General features: G+C 36.0%; 1 protein-coding gene and 1 long non-coding RNA gene across 9 annotated transcripts in view; one reads left to right on the plus strand and one right to left on the minus strand.

Moving 5' to 3' along the window:
* LOC148945543 (PDZ and LIM domain protein 3-like) overlaps positions 1-23,098 on the minus strand; it is a 128,980-nt gene that overhangs the window by 98,937 nt on the left and 6,945 nt on the right. For 3 of the 8 annotated variants that reach the window (XM_089099146.1, XM_089099144.1, XM_089099145.1), the window contains exons 1-2: positions 15,914-16,072; positions 6,084-6,232 (exon numbers count right to left, since the gene is read on the minus strand). In XM_089099146.1, the coding sequence (XP_088955272.1) occupies positions 6,084-6,232; positions 15,914-16,015 (251 nt within the window). In that variant the 5' untranslated portion in view covers positions 16,016-16,072. Of the gene's footprint in view, positions 1-6,083; positions 6,233-15,913; positions 16,074-23,098 lie in introns of those variants that run through there. The other 5 variants (XM_089099143.1, XM_089099139.1, XM_089099141.1 and 2 more) reach the window with 3 other exon arrangements.
* Positions 19,374-23,098, plus strand: part of LOC148945544 (uncharacterized) — a 105,062-nt gene continuing 101,337 nt past the window's right edge. Inside the window, exon 1 of the long non-coding RNA XR_016142724.1 lies at positions 19,374-19,481. This is a non-coding gene — a long non-coding RNA (uncharacterized LOC148945544). The remainder of the gene's footprint in view (positions 19,482-23,098) is intronic.

The raw sequence follows: 23,098 nt of genomic DNA on the forward strand, positions 1-23,098 counted from the left end.
AATGTTACATTTCTACTTACTTTTAATTTCTCTCAGCAGGCGCCTTTTTCCTCAATAAAAATTTTCAAACTGAGGAGATTCACCTAATCACCTTGAGTCGTTGGCTTTTGTTTTGATTCCAATAGATTTCCAATCATCACAAATCAAAGTGTCATTATAGCTTCATTTTTAGTTGGTAAGATTTGATACACAGAAAGCTGATTTTGTCGACCTTTAGACGCCGGAAGTGAAGTGTCTGTTTATGAAAATAGGTCACTACTTGTCTGTCTCTGAGACAGACAAGCAAAATTGTAAATTGTAAAACAGACAAGCAAAAATTGTAAATTGTCATATCTTTACGATAATTTTTTTTTCCTGAATTCATGGAAAATAAAAAAAAGTTTTGTTTACTATAAATTATGACTTTTTGCTAGTTTTTACTAGATTTCGGGAAATTTACTAGATCCTCTAAAATAACTAGATTTTTTTTATTTTACTAGATCTAGTAAAATCCTATTGACGGTGGCAACCCTGTTTCGCGTCAACCCTAGCGCTTAAAAATATCTTCTTTTCTCTCGGCTTCTTCTTGATACTCGCTTTGAAAGGCAAACTATTTAAAATCAGGACTGGTATGCCGGCTTAATTTGTTTTCAGAAAATTTTCTTAGACTCTCATAACAGCTGCTACGTTTGTTAGATAGCCTTGTCCCTTTTTAGAGACGCTGCTGAAAACGAACTTTTTCCATACTTGCCCGAGTTCTTTCTGACTCTCTGTAGGTAGCCCCATTCAAGTGCTGGAGCAAAGAAACAGTTCTTGATTTTGTCGGTCATCAAAACTAAAACCCGGAATAAGCTAAATGTCTCGAGTGTTTCGTCCCTGATAAAATCGAAGCAAATTGTTCTTGGGTCGTCAAGTGGAGTACATAATTGGGTGACCTCAAGTGATTTTACTCAGGCTATCAACAAATAGAAACAAGTAGATCCCTTCAGTCAGAATTCGACACTAGTGGATACTTTAAATTCGGATGAGGCCGAGGACGATTAAAGCCTTTTAAGTGCGACTTTTTTTTAATTGTAACGACATATTTTTCTTCTTACTTTTCAATTTGTATGATTTGCCTGACCTGAAGAATATTGACACAATGTTTTTCTTTAAACTAATTATTGTATATTATAAAAGTTTTCTTTTTCTTGGCAGCCCTAGTCCAATTTGAGGTGCGCTTTTTAATTTGCATATTTTTACAACTAAACCGTTAGCCATTTACGTCATTTCCGTTTTGAAGTGCCATATATTGCATTGGTTTTTGATTCCCTTGAATACGAACGAGAGAGAATCCAGAAAAAATCAGTTAAAAAAAAAATCCTAAATTAAAAGCTTTAAAATTTGCCAGAAATCTTTGTAAGCAGATTATTCCTTATTCAAAGACCAGCCCAATTAGTGTTTTAAAAGTGGCAAATTTTCTCCTGAAAATGCGAAATAGAAGGGTTTAGATTTAAAACATAAATACGGAACTGGGGTACAAATTTCAAAAGCCGTCATTTTCAAACACACGTCAGATTCTAAGCATTCCATCGCCTGAATTGCTTCGTGAATATGTGTTGTAGCTGTTTTTCTTCGTTGATTGTTTTTTAATTTTTCAATATATGGATGGAAATTTGCCTTAGCAGCAATATTGTTGTTTGGCTATGCGTAGACAAGTTTCAGTTTCCTTCACTATTTATTCTTAGTGATTATACAAAAACACAACTAATAAATAATTTTCTTTCCGCCAGACCCGTTTCCGTTAGAACTTGGCTGCAATCCACTCCTGGCCCTAATAGCAAGGACTATCAAACAGTTCGTGGTAACGGACTATAAGTAAGGAGCGACCCTGCTCTTTGATATACCAATAGTTATATCAAAAGAATCGCATTTTTATGCTGATTTCAAATATATAAGTTTAGCTAATATGACTTAATTTCATTAAGTTTAGTCTTACCCATCAAAGGTTACGAGCCTGAGAAAACTTTCTTTATTTTCGAAAAAAGAAGAAAACACCCCCAAACGTCAAGTGATCTTAATGAAAATCACACCATCAGATTCAGCGTATTAGAGAACCCTTCTGTTAAGGTTTCAAGCTCCTATCTACAAAAAATGTTGACTTTTTGCAGTCGAAAGCCAGAAGAAACATCACGGATTCGTGTTTATTTGGGTTTTTTTTCAGGGATGATCGTATCGACCCAGTGGTCCTAGAATATCGGGAGAAGGCTCATTCGAACGGAAATTAAAATTTCTATTGCCCTTTTTGAGTGACCAAAAAATTGGAGGGCCACTAGGCCCCCTTCCCGCCCCTTTTTTCCCAAAATCGTCCGATCAAAATTTCGAGATAACCATTTTATTCATCATAGTTGAAAGGCCCAATAACTATGCTTTTGGGTGCAACATGACCCCCCCCCCCACAGCCCCCGGAGAAAGGTCTTCAAGTCAAAAATTTGCCCATTGTTTGGGCATAGTATTTGTTATTGGGATGTATGCATACATCTTCGGGTGAAGGGGGGGGGGACAAATTTTCTTCTTGGGGTTGTTCCACGGGGAAATTTTCCACGGGGGTTGGAAGTTTCAAGGGAGTGAACTTGTCAGGGGAAATTATACGCTGGGGGGATTTGCCATAATTCTTATACAAAATTCTTTTTGTATGTCTTGCTTTCTCTTTTCCGTCTCAATTTTTGTGCGCGGAGTGGTTAAGAGTAATTGTCTGGGGTAAACTTTCACCGAGATTGGATTTTCAAGAGGATATTTCCGTGGGGAGGGGATTTCTCCGTGTAGTTGGGGCCAGATTTCCAGGCATTATTACGTATACAAAGAGGGATGGCCCCTCCTCAACACCTTGCTCTTTACGCTAAAGTTCGAATTGTACCCCAATTCTTTAAGAATGACTCCTGAAACACAAGGGCCGTTTAATTAGAACAATAAGGAGCTTTTCTAAAAGTACTAAAAAACTTTACCGTAAAGAGCGAGGTGTTGGGGAGGGGGTAACCCTCTTTATGTACGTAATAATTTCTGTTCGATTTAAGTTTAAATATGGCTATGTAGCTATATATAGAATAACAAGTAAATGTTTAACAAGTAAATGTTTCAGATATAAGACACTCACGAAGCTTTAAGCCATTAATTAAAACGTACTCCTGATGTTCGACTAAAGAAACAGTTCTAACTTGACAGAGAGAATGCAGGTCTTGTAATTTTAGAATATTGTTGACAGTTTTTTAACACCTTTTTTTTTAAAGGAAATCATGCTGTTTCTGTTTTTAATCAAGTTTCCTTCTTAAATTTGGAACAATACCCAATATTAGTCACACTTCTTAGTAGGCTCCAATGAGTTTTCCTTACAGTTGTCCATTTTCGGTCTTTCTCTTTCTGCTGTACGTGTACCACAATTTATTGCATTGCGTTAAATAGGCAGTCTTAACAATTAGATTATCACAGTATGGGTAGAACACTTACACAACTAACATGATTCACTAAAGACAACATTTCTTGTTAAGGAGCGCCAAATAATCTTATAATTTTTGGCTGAGAGGGGGAGGGGGAGGTAAATAGTGCTAGAGCAGAACTTGCGGCATCAATAACATTCAAGCTCTACAGCCTGAATCATCACCCATGGTGCACCTGACCAGAGACCGGCCCCATTAGTTACTCTTCTACTTTTGCTAGAAAATATGGATGAGTGCTCTATCTTATATACAAGGAGATTTTTATACCATCATCTATGGTATGTATTAGTGTTCGAAGGGTACCCTGTTGTAGCAGTGTGGATCCTTGCTTAGCTTGTAAATACATGGCCCAGGAGTCAATCCCTGCGAGGGCAAGTTTGGGCGACAGGCTTGCCATCTGTTCCTATATAAAAGACCTAGTAACCGATAGGTTGATTCAACGTCCTATGTGTCACCAATGGGTCTGGAGGATTTTTATTTTCCAAAGGGTGTCGACTTTAACAAGCTTCTAGATGTACTTTAGATGCCTGTTGGTTGAAAACTAGCAAGCTGCTACCCTGAATTTAGAACAGTGGTTCCCTACTGATTTTGGGCTATTCCCCAACCTAGGCATTTCTAAAATCTCGTTTCCCATCGTGATCTTTAAATTTTGTTATTCAAAATGTTACGCATTATTTATCTGAAGGAAGCTAAAAAGGCCATTAACTTGGTATCTTTTTCCGGGTTGTCCTCGGGGCAAATTTTATACTGTATGACGTCATTGCAACACTTTCATGTATCTTTTTTGCTCTTTAAATGCACATAGATGTGACGTCATTTGCATGAAAATTTTCTTTCATGTTGTGAATCACGCTTTTAGATCCAAAAGAGCACCAAACCGGTCACCGAAGGCCCAATTTTAGTCTTCTCAATTTTTTGTTTTTTGTTCCAAAAAGTTTCTGCTTCGTTTCTAATTTTATTTTGTTTTTAGTGTTTTTAGTATCATTTTTAAAAAATTAGAAGTAAAGAGTCAGCATTGGACTTCAGCTGGCCAGGCCTGAAGAATTCAATTTCTGGGTTTCCCCTTGAATCTTTCCACCTACATAATTTGTATATTGTATGTTCAGGAACATATTTAAAAAGTGATCGCTTAAAAGGGATAGTTCACGAGAGAATGCTGAACAAGATATGTGTATAAAAGGAATTATGGTAAAGATTTCTTTCCTACCCTCTTAAAAGTAGACAAACTGGCTACCGAAGAGAGATTGGCATCTAGTTCTCCAGTGTTAAAAAGGGTATTAAATCCATTGGTTTATTTTATATGTGCTATTATATGCCAATTATGTTGTTTTACTCCTTGCCACACCTACCCCTTCTTCCTGTGTCAAAAATTAGCGTTTGAAGAGAACACAAGACTTGATTGGTTCTTTTCTGTTAAGTTTTTTCTTTTGTGTTAAGTTTTTTGTTCTTTTGTTTTGTGTTAAGTTGTTTTAAGTTTTATGACAGTAAAAAGAATAAATTCTTTTAGTTATATCTTTATTTATATTTTTAGTTATATCTTTAGTTGGAATAAAATTTTTAGTTATTACTCTCTGTTTCTTCAGGCAAGTCCTTTATTATCATACAATCGTCCATGAACCGTGGAGGTATCTATTTAAAGCTAATTTAGGTGAAAGGAAATATTATGCTTTTAAATAGCTAAGTTAAAAGGTTATAAATGAGGGAGAAAGAAATCTAGCATAACAAACTAACAACCACTGCAATCTAACGGCCACAACAAGAAACAAAAAATTCGTCCGATGTGACATAATACACTAAAAAAATTAAAGAAAGATAGAACGTTCACAAATAACTCATAATCAGGAATAATAACCTTGCATTAAAACAAATTCTACAAAAATGGAAGCATAACTTAAAATAAAAGCATGAAAAAATTAATTTAAAAAGTTTTATTACTCCAAAAAACAAGCATCATGTTTTTTTTTTTTTCGTTGGGATTCCAAAAATGAAATATTGCTCAAAAGTAGGAATTCTCTATAATCTTGTTTTATATAAAAATATTTAGAGCATAACTTCTGAATTTTGTAATTATTAAGCTAAACATTATATGCACTATTTATAAGCCTCCCATTATGTAAAATACCCCTCTAAGAAAAACTATGATACTGTGCCTGATTTGGCGTATCACATATTGCAATAATATCCTATATATACATATATATACATACATACATATATATATATATATATATATATATATATATATATATATATATATATATGTTTTTTAGTCGTATGAAAATGTGTTGTAGTATTCTTAAGTCAATAATATCAACTTCAACTTCTTCCTCAGGTTATTATAACATGCTAGAATAAACATTGTTTCTGGTATAACGCTTTTTTACAATCTGGTTAAAATGTTTAAACTTCCAAGTTGTAATAATGACCATGTGATCACATTAGTTCAGTAAGGCACTCATCAATTGTCACTAGCAAGAACTTTGTTTACTGACATTATACACAGGTGTAATGAATCTCGTTTCCCTACCACGTAGATTTAGCGCTGTCTCTGTTTTCACAGATATTCTAGACAATTATTTTGTTTAACTGTTGAAATATAGTTCAATTGTTCAACTCAACATATCTTATTACCTGTTGACAGCAAGTGTAACCTTCGTGCCAGCATCTTTTAGGATATCATGTGCTTCTTGATGTGTCAGTTTTGTTGCATCAGTGTTATCAATCCGTAATATTTGATCTCCACTTTTAAGTTCTCCGTCTGCTGGAGATCCAATGAAGACCTGTAAAAGACATTGGACTTCTTATGATTTCAGTTTATCAATATTCCTTGAAAACAAAATCTCACTTGTCGTGCAACAATTATTCCAATTTATTACCAAAAATCAGGTCAAAACTTAAATCAACTGGAATTGTTGAAAAGAAACTGATATATGTCAAATTTGCTGCGCAAACTTAAAAATGTCAACAAAATAATGATGACTTAGCAAAGAAGAATGTGTCTCTTATGCATCTCGGCCTTTCCATATCGATCGAACGATCGTAGAAAGTTGTGGACGGTTTCCTTGATCACAAAATAAAAGTTTTAGTGGCCTTTGAAGGGTCTGAGATCAATCACATGTTAATCAATCACCTTTTCAACACCTTTTTTGCCCCAAAGTGCCCGTTCTACCAAATTTGCCGATGGATCAAGAGTTCCCATCATGGATCCCCATCATCAGAGTTCCCATCCCTTAATTATGTAGATGATCCATTTAAGACTAAATCTTTCTAGATAAACTAAATTAAAATGTTGAACATACTTCAGCTGATGGAGATCAGTCATACGGAGTTCTTCAACAAGTGTAAATGGAGGGTCTGAAGTGCAGAATGGAAACCAATACCCAGTCCAGTTTTGTGTGAGAACTTTTTCTAGCTCGAATACGGCTTAAATGCTAGTGAGCAGAAATCGTTTTCTAGCCATCCGTTTGAAACTACTGTAAAGCTTTTATTAAAAGTATCATTTTGTACAGCAATATTACCACAGAGTGGCGCATTTTCTTTCTAGATATACTTAGTCCATAGAGCATGGAAGGCTTTTAAAAAGTATTAAACAAAAAGCGGTACTTTTACATAAATAGTCAAATGCAAATTTAAAAATCAAAACGAACGGATATAAGCTCATATAAGACGTCAAACCCATTACAAGCATATGCTATGAATAAAAAAAAAAAAAAAAAAAAATTAAAACCCTAGTTATGAACAACAAATCCAAACTTGAAAAGATCAGAAATTACCACAGTGGCGGATCCAGGGGGGAGCGAAGGGGGCTCGTGCCCCCTAACGTAGTCTAAAATAGTGTAATTTACTTAATTAACGCAAAATTACGTTAATTAAACTTGCTCCTAACGCAAGTTTATTGGATAAACCTATTTTGCACCCCCACCCCTAAAAAAATCCAGGATCCGCCCCTGAATTACCATAAATAAATATGAAGTGGCTGCACCTCCAATCCCCTAAGAGGTCAAAGTACCATATATACTTAACTCAAAATTAAATAGATTACTTAAATTGGAAGTCTGTTCGGCCAACGGATTTTCCTATACATTAGAAAGGAATAACATTGAACAAGAAACCTCTATAGAAGTAGAGTAGGCCCAATCTATTTAAGGACATACCCTCCCTTTTTCCCAGGATATGCCCTTCCTTTTCCCACAGAATTTCTAGGACTTGCCCTCTGACGTCAAGCGACACACCCTCGCACCTGTTTCTTGCGGACAACTGTTTCTGTTACATCCCTAGGGAAATTAACATATGATTGCTGGTTATGTTTGTTGGTTATGTTGTTTGTTGGCTGTTGGTTATATTTGATGTTTGTTGGTTATGTTTGATGGTCAGCAAACCCCTCTTCCCAGGGGCAATAGCCCTGGGGCTAAACGTCAGATGGCTTGCTAGAGGGCAAGGGGACTCCAAATCTTTCATGGATGTTGAAGGAAGGGATTGAAAACTCTTCTGTCTCTGATCAACTAAAAAGTTTTACATTGTAAACTCCTATAGGATTAACGTTGTATGCACGGTCAAGAAGCGAGTTAAATTAAAAGACACTGTGAGTTGCCAAATTATCAAAATGACGTCTCTGACATTTTGGGAATATTTTAGGATATCAAGTTAAAATTTTCTTGATGTGTTGAAGGGGAGAGCAATTGGGTCTTAAAGTTTGTCTTTGAGGATGGGAAGAGTTGAATAAAAAAAAAAAAAAAAAAAAAAGAATAAAAAAAGCGCATACAGGTAATAGAAATAGCATACCTGCCATATATTGGGAAAGGCTTGGGGAATGAACTTGAATTGTTGGAGAAAGAATTTGGTCAGGATTGGATACGAAGACTTAATTTGTTTTTCGTTTGTGTGGGAGGGGGGAGAGTTGGTTGAACCATTTGTATTACTGATGCACAATGATTTTCCCCCGTAAGCTTTGCGGAATTTATAATGTATGCATAGTTAAGTAACAAGTTAAACATAAGGACACTATGATTACTAGGCTATCAAAATAGCGTATCTGCAATATTTCAGGAGTGACTTGGGTTATCAAGTTGAAAATATCAGAGAATTTTAAGGGGATGGGAAAGTAAACTTTGAACTACGTTTTCATTGAGAGGGTAGGGGTAAATCCGTGGTGATCACGTGTATCCATGCCATCAAAATACAATATCTACATAGCACAGGAGCGGCTTGGGGAATGAAGTGAAAATTTTCAGGTAGTGAAGGAGAAGAAAAGAAGACATCAAATTTTTTGTCGGGGGAGGGATATCACTTTTTTTTGCCTCCAGTCACTCCAAACATTTTCGCGCTATGGAGTTTCTCTATGACGGAAAATCTATTGACGGTTAATACCGAGTTGAACTTGAATTTTTACTTGGGGAAGAAGCGCAGAGATGAATTGAAAGGGACTGTGTATCCTGGCTATAAGAATTGCATATTTGTGACATCTTGGGAAAAATAGGTGAGGATTGAGTTGGAACCTTTGGAATTTGGAGGGAGGGAGTGAGGAGGAAAAGGACCTTCGTGTTTTGTGTTTAGAGGAAGGAGATATGGAGCTAAGAAGATACACGTCTCCGATAATTTTTTTGAATCTTTTCACACTGAAGTAGTGAGACAAATGAAAGTGGAACATTGAAGCTATTCGCGGCAAAATGCGATGTTAATATTCACCAGGGCTAACAAAATGGCGTATGTTTAGTATCTTGGGAACAAGCTAAGATATCTCTCTCTTTCTCACTCTGTCTCTTTCTCCCCCTCTCCCTCTCTCTCTTTTTCTATCTCTCTCTCTGAATTAAATCTTTAACGACAAATTTTAGGGTTGAAAAGAAACTCAAAAATCTATGTTTTGGGAACGGGGTAAGGGGGGGAGGAGAAATTGGTAGGGAGCAAAACAGTTTTTCCTCTTATTGGTTTGTAAAAAAGGGACTGATTTTTTTTTTTTATTAAAAGCTTGAAACTTATATCCGTAAGCTAATGAGTTAAGAGAACCCATATACACAAAAATTTCTTTAAAAAAAAAGTGTTGCCCGAGACTGGGCCCAAAACTTGTTTTTTTCCAATCAGTTAAGGCCCGCAATATTTTTTTCAAGGTCAGTTACTTGACTTTGAACGTTTTGATCATTCCAGGCCAAAAGAATAAAAGGCTACGGATGCAAAAAAGGGCCATATATTTCGTCTCTATATCCGTTTGTAAATGATGTAGACAAGTTTATTAGCCATGTGCATCCCTCTACAGACAGTCTTCTTTGAAAAAAAAAAATCTGAACAATCCCACTTCAGCTGAGACAATGTTGGCCCAAGAACAAGTGAAAAACCATACTTTTTGGCCCCAGGTAAGAACTACACACAGCTTTCCAAAAAGTCAGGAGTGAATCTCCGGCATTTTTATTGGGGAGGGGAGGGGAGCAAGAGGGGTGCATATCTGGATAGTCAAAGGGCATGGGATGTATAATATATTTTTCTCCACATTATTAGGGAGGACTGCCCCCCTTGCCACCCCCAAACGACACCCCTGCAAAACGTAACATTATGTGTATTAATTTAACTGGAGGTCTTCACTCTTCGTGAAAACAGCAAACGCTGTACAGTTGCCATTTTTTGCAATAAACTAAATTCAGTGAGAAAAAAAGCACAAAACTAAATTATTGCTTCTGCAACACGATTACCCTTTTTACCCAAGAACACCAGAAAAAGGGAAGTTTCAATTTTTACCCCCCATCTCTCTATTGTGGGGTAGAAATAAAGCCTTTCTAGAAGACTTTATTTTTAAACTCACTGTCTTAGACTTGAGAAGGGACCTCTTGTCAAGTCCACAAAAAATACAATAGAAATTTACTAGCCCCCTCTTTGGCGAAAATTTTGGGGTACTTCCTGGTTTACGATTCAGAGAAATTTTGACAATAGCGTTGAGCTTATTTTTCTAAAAAAAATATGGTGTAAAAACAGTTTTTCTGAAATTTTGTCGAGGCCAATTCGTTTTTTCCCTCGCTAGGAGCAGGATTCGACTCTAGGAGAAATATTACTCGAATATTTGTTTTATTTTGTGTGTTCAGCGTGCTTAAATAGGTTTTAATATAATGCTTCTTGTCAAATACTAAATAAAAAAGTCTTTTCGACTTAAAGTAAGGAGCAACATTAAAACTTAAACTAACTGAAATTATTCCATATATTAGAAAGGTTTCTCCATCCTCAGTACCTTGCTCTTCGCCCTAAAGTCTTTTAATACTTCTAAAATAGCTTCTAATTCTTATTAAATCTTGTGTTTCAAGAGTTATTCAAAAAATTGGGACAAAACGTCAAACTTTAACGTAAAGAGCAAAGTATTGAGGAGGGGGAAGTCTCCCTCATATATATGGATAGTTTCTGCTCGTTTTAATTTTTATGCTGCTCCTTACTTTCAGTTGAAAAAAAACGTTGTTTAATTCAATTTCTAATCGTTTTCAAATCTCCCCTAGGTCTCTCACAATGAAAAATTTCCTCCCTTCGCGGAGAATTCGTCCATGGAAAGTTCCCTTACGCAAAACCCCCAAGACAGTTCCCCAGATAGTTTCATCCTCGCGGAAAATTCCTCTCGGAAGTTTTTTTTTTGCGGAAAATTGTGTCTGAAAGATTCTCCTAAGCATACTTTCATTTGAAAAAAAACTTTAAAATCTGATTGTTTTTCAAATCACGCTGTTATTCACGCTGCCCCTCCGCAGAAATATTTTCCAGGAAACCCTCCTCTACTTAATTGAAATATACTCCCGCAGAAAACTCCCCCAGAGAGAATTTCTCCAGCGGAAAATCTCCTCGATCAAAAAACCTCCAGACAATACCAACCCTTTTTAAAATTTTCCCCGGACAATTCTCCCGGAACATATCCACATGTAAAATTGAGTCGGCAAAGAGAAAGTAGGAGATATGAAATCTTTTGATTGGACGACTTTGGGGAAAATAAGGGGAATGAGAGGAGGAGGGTCTAATTGCCCTCTAATTTTTTTGATCACTCGAAAAGGGCACCTGAACTCTTAATTTCCGTTTGAATGAACCTTCTTTCAATATTCTAGGAAGGGGTGGGGTGGTGGTAGTAAAGTATTTGGACAGTTTGAAGTTAGAAAACAATTCTTACTTCATAATATGCAGAATAATTGTACCTAACACACTTTACATGCAAACCTGATATACTGTACCCCTATCCCCCCTAGTGTGCAAATATATAAGCCAAATTTGCTTCTAAGGTATTATGTTGTCACCATATTTGTGATATTTCATTAGGATTGAACGTCAAAGAAACAGGTTCTAATCAAATGAAGCACTTGAGTGGCGTATAATACACAAGTAGCTGCTAAACTTAACTAATCTTATATATTTTCAATCAGCGTAAAAAGCAAACTCTTTTAATGTGTCTATTGATATCAAAGTTCCGTATTTAAGAGTTTAGGTTGCAATTGGGCCAAGGCGCTCCTTACATACAGTTGGTTATTAAGAACTTTTTGATAATTTGAGAGTTGTTATACTTTCGTAAACACTTTCAAAAATAATCCAATGCCAGATTTCTTTTTCAGCTCCAGAATAGTTTCAATCTCTAAACATTTTGCCTAATACATGGGTGGGTCCAGGGGCAGTAGGGGATTTACCCATCCCCTCCAATGTAGAAAGCTGCGCTAATCACAAGGAAGGGTTGCGAAAATACCAGTGATGGAACTTAAATTGTATTGATTGCCCCCTCCCCCAAACAAAACTCAGTGTCTTTCTTTCCATGAATCACACTCCAGGGTTATGTAAGTTCCTGCAAAAATGAGAATTTTCTGAAAAAAAGTTAGGATCAAATATTTCCTGGTAATAAAACGACCTGGAGTCGCCAAAAAAAGGAGTGACCTGGGGTAATAGTAACCAAAATTATAAGAAAATACAATTTTTACTATGTTTAGTGATTCCATATATATATATATATATATATATATATATATATATATATATATATATATATATATATATATATATATATATATATATATATATATATATATATATATATATATATATATATATATATATATATATATATATATATATATATATATATATATATATATATATATATATATATATATATATATATATATATATATATATATATATATATATATATATATATATATATATATATATATATATATAATTAATCAAGTTTGAAGTTACCCGTCAGAAGTTACAAGCCTTAGGAAATTTATACCTGTTTTGAAAAAGGGAGAGCCCTTCCCCCAGAGAGAAAATGGCCTTGGTGAAAATTACTCTATCAAATTCAGGAAATCAAAAAACTCTGTTCTTGAAGTTTCAAGCTCCGAACTACAATAACATGGAATTTCGCTGTTTTTTGAGGGAAGATCACTGATGCGTGTTTATTATTTGTTTGTTATTCTTTCAGGTTTGATCATATCGAGTAGGTGGGCCAAGAAATCGGAAGGTGGTTGATTCGTACGAAAATGAGACATCTTAGTGCCTTTTGTATATAGACAGAAAGATTTTGCCACACCAAAGCGGGGTTTTCTGCCATTTTTTGGCACTAAATATGAATTTTGCACCAAGGAGGACCAGTTGAACATTGGAAGATAATCGGTTTGAAATGATCAATAAATTATATATTGAAATTACTTGTTTCAGAGGCAAGACTGCCACTTCCGGTTGCTTATTGGTTTTTAAACAGTCGCATAATTCCCACAAAATAAACGTATATAATTTGCACATTTAATTAGATTGATTTACTTGATATTCGATGCAACTACGTACATTTATGTATAATTGTGCATCAGCTACTATGGAGGAGGACTTATGCAGACGGGGGGGAGGGGTGCCTAATGCTTCAAAGAGCGCAATTTAAGCCCAAATTTTTGACGCTCCGCGAGCTTTCAGGTAAATATAGGAGGTAGGTATTTTTGAAAGCCACACTGCTCTTCCATGACGTACAAATAACGGTTCAAATATTATTTCGATCACACACACAGCGAGTTTATTTTGAGTTTACTGCTGAGGATGGTCGTCGTGTTTGTGGTCGAAAAATCCAGAATTTTTAACATTGCTTTTCACTGCCTAATAAAAGGATTTATACCTGAACTGTTATTTGTAAATATAGGAAGGGGTCTGGGTGGGAGATATAGGTTATCCTCAGATCCACCTTCATTTGGATTAAAACTGAATATACGTATCGGGGTGATAGCTTCTTCTTAGTGAAGAACATTGTTTGTAATAAGATGACACCCTTGTGCTTACCGTCACAAAAGACGGAGAGGTGGAGCAAGGTATTTCGAGTGTCGTTGCACAACAGGAATCACACAACAGGAATCGCACAACAGGAATTGCACAACAGGAAGATAAGAAATTTGCTGTAAAATAAAACGCTTAAATAAAAGAATTTGCGGTAATGAACTGTAAGTAAGGAGATACTTGGGGTAATAGTAACCAAACTCTAAAAAAAGAAGGATTTTTGAAAGCGATATGTACGTTAAAAGTAATGAAAATTTTTATGGTGATTTCAAATACATAATCACGATTAAGTTTAAAACTACCAGCAAAAGTTAAGAGCCTAGGAAAATTTGCTTCATTTACGAAAAAACTGGGGGAATTTCTCCAAAAAGGTAGGAGACTATTGAAAATTACACCATAAAATTCAAGGTACCAAATAAAACTAATGTTGAGGTTTTAAGCCCTATCATAGTCCTAAGATATATATTAAACAAAAAGAAAATACTAAACTCAAAGAACTTTTTTTTTTATCCTGTATTCAATCAACCACTCTGATTAAACTGGATATTATTGAGTCTACGCAGAGGCTCCTGTCATATAACGTATCAAAACATAGAATCAACAAGGGAGAAATATAATATTAGAGCTTCACATTGGTCCGTTGGGGGGCATTCTCAGGGTAACGACTATTATATTGAAAAGGATCATAAAATAAAGAATTTAATGACACTGCTTTTATATTATTAAGATCTTTTCTTCAGAAGAGCCGTAGGCAAGGGCAACCATAAGGGGGGGTGGCAGGAGGGGCTCCATCCCCCCTGGCTGATTAAAGCTCCCTTATATTTTTGTATTTTTCTATTATACAGCGTTAGAAGTATTAATTTGACCAGATAACCCCCTCCCCCCCTAAGGTTCAGCTTATGGGAGCCCATGGCCGTAGCTCTGCAGTGTTACCAAAACTACCCCCCCCTCCCCTTTTGTTTTCTACAGTTCAGAACTCTGGCGGTATCAATTAGGCAAACTTTTCGACACATTTCAAATCTAATTTTATAGAATTTATTCGAAATTGATTCTTTAACTCTGAAGCGGTTTTCGGCTTGATATTGCACACCTTTTCTTTTGATATACCCCAGAAAAAATATGGCCCTTGTAAAAGTTGTAGAAAGAGATTGTCAGGCTCATCTGATAAAAACTCATTAACCCTAGCAATTGCTGCTTGTCGCACTTAACATCAGATAAATGATACAATATTTCGTGTTAAGTGATGGCAAAATTCAGAAATGACAAATGTTCATCTAGTTCCTCAAGAAAGTGTTCATCTAGGAAATTATTTGACCGAGGTAATAAAGAAAAACTCGATTACATGATATAAAATCAAAAAGGATGTCACTTATGCCTCAATCGGTACGTCAGTTTTCACTGTTTTATAATAGCCTAAAGGTCTATGTAAAGAGACTGTGTAACTAAAAGTACTCTCAGAAAATATTGTTGTTATTAAAAGTGGACTAAAAAAGACTAAACTAAGACTTTGCTACTATTAATAAAATTAGAGCTGTTGCTCAAAGTCTCTTGCAGCTAGAAAAGACAAATTGTACCTTTTTGAAAAAGTCGTTTTTTTCTTTTTATTATCCCTATTTTAGAATAGCCCAAAGTTATGAAATAGTTTGCTTTCATGGATAATATTCTCGGGTTAAGCGAATTTCTGCATAAGTAAAAATTTTATAATGTCTTCTTACAATTTGTTCCTGGAAGGGGTTCCAGTACAAGCAGTGGCAGATTTGGAATTTGAAATACAATATTCAGGACTTTCTTTATATTTTAATATGAGAAATATTTTACATATATAATAGTACGAATACGTAGCAACAGTGCAAATAGTTATCTTCCATCAATGGCAGTAGAACTGCATAAAAAAGCAATTTGAGAAAATTTAAACTATGACCTTCATCTAAAACGTCAACAATGTCATATCATCAGTATGATAGTAATCCCTAGTGTACTAAAAGCGGATAGAAGTCTTCATTTCAAATCTTCTCAGTACAAAATATACTATGTAATATCTTTTCTAGCTGATAGATGGCAACCTAGAGTGTCTGGCAACTCTGTAACCTCAAACAGCTTTTCAGCAAAATGTCATACATACACTAAATCTGATTTTGGTTAACCAATGTCTTTGAGATGTTACATACAAGGAAAAAATAAATTTAACAAGAATTAAATCCTACCCTCTGAATAATCAAAGCCTCTCCAATATCTACCCCTCCTCGGAGTCGGAAACCCCACATTGTGTCAATGGCATCTCGTTGTAGTTCTATTTTTAGGGACATATCTCAAACAATAAACAAAACCACAATATATTAATTTGAATCAAAACTGGACAATCTTGAACTGGTCCTAAGTCAGTTTTCGAAGTAGTCTCCTGGAACTGGAACTTGGCTATATTACAAACATGCCATTCCGTTTTGTTATTTAAATTTCTCAACTTCTAGAAATTCGAATGTTGAAGGTAGGTGTTTAGAAAGTATTTCAAAATGTAAAAAATAGTAGATTTACCTAATTTTGTAGTAAGGCCTCTTTGTTCTCGGTTTGAACAGCTGCAGTTCATTGCCAGTTTGAGTTGTTTATTTGATTTGTAACGTTTATTAGGAAAGAATTAAAGCTGACGAGCTAATGTAATTTAATAGAAGCTGGCTGAATTAGTTGATAAGCATGGGAAGGGTCCGAAGGGATACATAGATAAAATTCTGTTTTCAAGACCCATCTTTGTACAATTTTATCCTACCCTCACCCCTTCAGGAAGAGTGCTTGAAAGTATGTTCTAACAACATTATTTCTTATAATATTCAAATATGATAGTGCTCTAAATTATAGGTCCTATCCTCAGTGAAATATGTTTTCTTATTGAGTGTCCCACCCAATGGGGTATCCAGGATTTTTGTTCGGGGAGGGGGTTTATTTTTTATTGGGGGGAGGGCGACGGTGATAAAAAACTTACAAAATAAGCAACTCGATTAGAGAATATCTGAAGGGCTCTTCGGTATTATTACAGCAAGACGTCCCATACATCATGCAATTAAAATGTCATTTAAATTTATATAGCATTTGAATGCTAGTGCTATTTTCCTCTCATATGGTGATCGGCCTATGGAAATACGGCAAAAAAACAGACCAGTGGAATTTAGGGACACTTTTTGACACAGAAGTACAGGAGAGTAATCTCTCTTTTTCTGTTTAGTTCAGTCTTTATTACAAAAACGTATGCTGTACTTGTCATTTAAAACATGAAGTATTGTGGGATGTATAACATGTTTCAATTAAGAAATTGCATCTCTTGGGGCCCGAGGAGCAAAATAATTAACATTTATAACAATATAATAATAAAATAACAAAATATAATAACATAATATAATATAATAACAAAATAATAACATTTTTAAAGGAAATGTCCCGATTCTTTCAGCCGTTTGGCATCTTTCTTTAATTCCGGGAAAAAAAAAAAACAAGATGAAGCGACATCAATTGGACGGAGGTAGGGGGCATCTGCTCTCCGTAGTTTGTTTGTCCCAACCCGTTTTCCTACATTTGGAAAGTGTTCTATCTGGGGTATTTTCCTGGAAAACACCTTTTTTGGTATTTTCATTAAAATAATTGAAAAAGCACAACACTTACCACACCCCTCTGCGTTAAAAAAAAACAACAACAAAACATTTTGACTTTCATCTACATTTGATGGATTGACGCTACTGGAAGAAACAAATAATACATATTTTAGATTTTTTCAGCTTTTTCTTTCAAATTTGACTCCATTTTGATGTTGTTACATTAGATAAATTTCTCAAATTAGATCTCTCATAAGATAATGCCCAGAAAATCTATAGGGAGTAAGGTATAACCTGTTCTAAGGGAAGTTAATATAGGGAATGAACTTGTTTCGGGCTCTTTAAGAATAATGTCATAATTATTTTGTTATCTATGGTTTCGCCTCTTTTTTTTTTAAAAAATTTGATGTTTTTCGCTAGCCGAAAATAATCGGTGGCTTAGGAAAACTACATATTTTTTAATGTAATTTAATTTTTTCTTGAACTCACTATTTTTGCACAAAAATACAGTGAATTTTCTTGGTAGAATGTTTTTGTTCAATCCAAAACAGCCTCAATATTTAGTACAGAATGTCGTGAGATAATAGATCAAATTTTCGCCTTTAGTTATCTTTTATCCCATTAAATGGACCTATCTGTCCATTTGTATGGACAGAGGCGTTGGTAAGGCCTCTGGCCTTATCAGACCTTATCAAGCCCTTATCAGGTCTTATCAAGGCCTGATGAAAATCGCCTTGATTTGTCGAACAGTTCCCATATATTTTTTTTATAATCACAATGCCAAAGAAATAAAAATAACTACTGTTAAATAAAAGTTTGAATTGCTGATACTTCAGGGCATTATTATCAGCCTATAGTAAACGTCCAGTTTATTTTTGTTAATTCCTTCCATTCATCTTGATTATTAAAGTGATTTTTTTTTTCATCGATGCTTTTAAAATCAAAGCATACTGTTCAAAATACAGATAGATTTCAGTAAAACGCAAATGAAGCAAGAGACTTTAGAAGGTTTACGGCTAGGGGGAGAGAGTAGCCAAACTCCTGTTTGTAGTCATTCTTCTTAGTTTCAAGTTTCTCTCAAGTATACATTTTGTGTTTTACTCGTTTTAGGACTTACTTATTCATCTAAGTCAGGATATGTTATCTTTATGGCTTATGAGACTATTTACTTTTATATCTGTTCGTTCTGGGTTTCGTTTTTTTTTTTGAAAAAAAATCCAGGTAGTTTAAAGTTCAAATTATTATAAAACTGTATTTCTTCTCTTCTTAAGTTTTAATATGGTTCTTTACTTAAAAAAAGCTTCTTCTTTGGAAAGTTTTTTCTTAATTAATATTTTTAGCGGGAGCGGTGAAAATGGAAACTGTTAAAAGACCCACTAGACTACAGCTTTGTACTTGGATAAGGTACACACAGATGGTATAAGGATTGAGTTTTCCTCAATCAATAGCCTGTTATACCACAAAAATAGCCCTAAATACCAACAAAAATTTTCATAGATTTTAATACTTTATTTTACTTTTTGAAAGTAAAAAAGGGTGAAAATTGCAAATTTGCTATATAAAAATGTAATTTTTTAGTATTTTACCCTATTTTCATGATGGCCTTACTGTCTTTAAAAAAAATGTAAAAAAAACTTAAAGAAAGGTGACCCCTCCCATCATAACAGCTAAAATTTTTATTTAGCCCCCCCCCCTTTTGTACCATCAGGAATTTCTGGATGCCCCAATGAACCCAATACTTTGGCCGAGTTTGTAGGTCTCCACTTTCTGAAAAATATTAGAAATTGGATGAGCTACCAAAGACAAAAAAATGTAATCACTGATTTTTCTCATTATTGCTTTACTTTTATACAGACCCAACGCTAAGTTTTAAGTGGTAGTAAATAATTTAAAATTCAGCATAAAAATTATCAACTCTTGTTGATCTTGTATCTCTTTATTTTAGTTTGGCAGGCACATTCATAGACAGGATTGGCACCATAGCGTTGAATTACATCAAAGTTTCTTTTATTTTTATATATTGACTTCGTAATTCATATCACCGTGAAGTTTGCCAGCTAGCGTTTAATTTGACAGATAAGGTTTCAGTGCCGTGCATAATAAAGTAACTTAGAACATCAAGGATATTAAATGAAAGCGTATTTCGGCTCCTGAACCATTCCTAAGTCTGTTCATACCCAAAAATCGCTGTTTTGTAAGACTTTTCTCTTGGCTGTTTTAAAATTATGAACTTAGGGTAGTATCAACTCGACCAAACTTTTTGTCAGATTTGCCGTTGAACCGTGGTAGTAAATAAGCAAAATTAATTAGTTAAATTTTTAAACACTTGTCGTCCAAAAGACAAATTTAAACATTAACAATCAGCTGATTCCCACATAGCTTTTTAGCGTTTCTTTTCTCTTTTTGAGCTATTTTTTTGGTTGATTATTAAACACCTTTCATTCTGTGTTTGGTGCCTGCTATCAGGGCCATATCTAGGGTTTTCTTAGGGGGGGGGGGGGGCTATAAAAGAATTTTTTAACAAACAAACTTTCAAATGGGGATACATCCATTTATTTAGACAGTGAATAAACAGTTACAAAAGTCCAGATATTTTAAACACATATACAGCGACCGTCTTCAGTAGAAGAATTTCTACTTTAGACGGTCGCTGTAAATGTGGTCGAAATATCTGGACTTTTGTGCCTGTTTTTTCACTGTCTAAATAAGTGGATTTATTCCCATTTGAAAATAGATCTTCTACTTAAATTAAGTACAAGAAAATTGCTTTCAGCTTCACAACTTTGTTCAATCCCAATTTATGAGAATTTAAAGATATGCAAATACATTTCCTAAATTTTGAAAAGAAAACATTGATACGACTCATAATTCTACTCAAATAACAGGTACTGCATTTTCAGAACTAAAGCCGGAGAAAAAGAAACTGATAACTGAAAATTAAGGTAAAATTTTGTTTTGTGAAAATTTCAATAGGTATAGACCTGTCATGCAAGCAAATTTCAAGACTCTCTAGAGGGAGAAGAAGTGGAGGTAGGTACTTTAAAATACCTTCCTGAGACATACTTTAGCTGGTAGACCCATCCCTGAAAGTTTCATTTTCCTAACCTAACCCCTTTCCAAGGTACGTTTTTACCAGTCGGACAAACTTTTTTTTTTTGGGGGGGGGGGGCTCCCAAAACCCCTCCTGGATATGGCCATGCATGTTACCCCCCAAAAAAGAATTACTACTCGTGGAGGTCTTTTTCATTAAACAGTGAATTTGAATTTTTCCCAAGTCATTAAAATGCTGTTGTATAAGTTTCCAATTAACCAATCTAAAAAACCCTATTTCATTTTCACTCTCCTTGGTGCTTGAATATACGTTCAAAAATATTCTTATTATTCTATATTATTATTCTTAATATTATATTATTGCGGTTTATGTTATTATATTATTGCAGTTTATTATTATATTATTGCACAATGTTATTCTTATTATTATAAGCATTCTATATTATTATTATTATATAATAATAAACATACGTATAAAAATACGCATGAAAATATTCCTTTCACGTTACTTTTTTAACTTACCAACACGTAGTGAAGTAGATGTATCTACTTCCTTAGCCCCCTTAGCCCCGCAAGTGATATTTGGCCCCGACTAAGAACTAAACAGGTTGCCTCAAATGGGTGTATCCCATTTGAGCGCTTTCCCAGGTGAGCGCCATGGCGCGCACCTGGGACTTTCCGCGGTGCGCGCCGTCGTTTAATTAGTTCAGTTGTGTCCCATTTGAGCGCCAGATAATTAGGCCGTGACCTAATTGCGTAAGCGATTGCACAACCGTTTACCCACAAAATGCAATAGGATTTAGTGTGGGAGCATATTTTTTTACCCTCTTATAACAAGTATTTAATGATGCCAGGAACAATATTTCTGGTTAGTATTAATAAGTCAGTTTGACAATGAAGAGCTCCAAGAATAAACAACTGCTAGAACACGACGGTTTCGTCTACAGATTCGATAAGCCGATTTCTGGAGGAAGAAAGAAGAGCTGGAGATGCATGAAGAAGGGATGTCTCGGGCGGTTACACACTGATTCCAGCGACGGCTCACCAGTTTCAGTTGGTACGCACGACCACAGCGCTGATCCTCTGCAGACCCAGCAGTACAAATTCCGGTCAGACCTTCGAAGCGAGTCAGCCCGTACTACTCGTCCGATTCCCGCTATCTACGACGGCCAGGTCGCAAGTGCTGCTGCCAGTGGGCTGAGTGCTTTGCCTCAGTTACCCTATAAGCACGTGAAGTCGTCCATGTACAGATCACGAAACAAGCTGATACCACCACTGCCCGCTGATACTATATTCGTACCGACGCCCTTGCCCCAGGCTTTCAGTGAGACGTCTGCAAACCAGAGATTCCTCCTCTTTCAGCTTCAAAATAACGCTGCGATTTGCTTTGCAACCGACGAGTCGTTAAGTCTGCTTGAACGAAGCCCGGAATGGTATATGGACGGCACCTTCGACTCAGCTCCTTCCCCATTCGGCCAGTTGTTCACCGTTCACGTTTTCTTCGGCGACAAGCAACTTCCCGCTGTCTTCGTGCTCATGGAGAGCAAGTCTGCGCAGCTTTACAACGACGTCTGCAGCGAGCTGATCCTACAGGCTGCGATGAAAGGAGTGACACTTCGCCCGACGACCGTCGTCTCTGATTTTGAGACCGGTCTGCTGACATCCGTGAAGCAAGTTTTTCCGGCCGCCAAGCACCGTGGGTGTTACTTCCACTTTTGCCAAGCAGTAATCAGAAACTTGGGGCGTCACTCAGTCCGTGAGCTGTACATGACCGATGCAGACTTCAACCTCTACGTTCGAAAGCTTCTGGCTCTGGCGTTCCTACCTCCAGCGATCGTCAGAATCAATTCTGGTCCAATCATTTCTCACATCGTTCGTACCTGGCCTTCGGCTCGTCCGTTTGTCACTTACTTCAGCCGTCAGTGGTTCGACCAATGTCCTCCTCATTTCTGGTCAGTCTACGGCATCCAGCGAAGGACAAACAACGACCTCGAATCATGGCACATGCGGTTTAACCGAAGAGTCGGTCGCTACCACCCGAACTTGTGGCAGTTTATCTCTTTCCTGAAGGAATAACAAGCTGTCGTCTATTCTGAATGGACACAGCTACTCCTGGGTAATGTCAGCCATCGGACTAACAATAAGTATGAAAGGCTGAACGAACGACTCGAAAAGCTGTCGACGGAGTACAGGGCTGGAACTCGAACAGCAGACGAGCTTCTCTTGGGTGTCGCACATAACATTTCGCCGGATGTGTGATATTAGCAGTTTTTGTTTGTATTTTTACCAATATATTAATTTGAATTATCCGTTTTTGGCACGATTTTTGGGTGATTTCGTTCCATTTCTAAACGATCGTTGTGAAATAACTCTAAAAAAAGAGCCGAATATTTCGACTTGACGAGCAAGCCTTCTTCAGCGGCAATCAGTTCTTACCCTATGAACGTGCGTAAAATCTTCACTTATATTCTTCACAAGCTTAACAAACGTTTAGCTTCTTAACTCTCAGTACAGAGTTATTTCACAACCATTGACCCAATAAAATCCTCAGTTTTGTTCGTTGTCTTCGTGGCAATAAATATTTGTACAGGTCAATGTGGCAGCAAACCACGCTTCATCCACCGCAAAATCACAATTTTGGGTTTGGCGCTCAAATGGTACTCCGTGGCGCTCAAACGGGAACAAAATTCCGTGGCGCTCAAATGGAACAAAATTCCGTGGCGCTCAAATGGGAAAGCGCTCAAATGGGAACACCCCCCT

The sequence above is a fragment of the Artemia sp. Qi Xiang Cuo genome, chromosome 13, assembly GCF_049724085.1.
Source record: "Artemia sp. Qi Xiang Cuo chromosome 13, ASM4972408v1, whole genome shotgun sequence".
Classification (NCBI taxonomy): Eukaryota; Metazoa; Arthropoda; class Branchiopoda; order Anostraca; family Artemiidae; genus Artemia; species Artemia sp. Qi Xiang Cuo.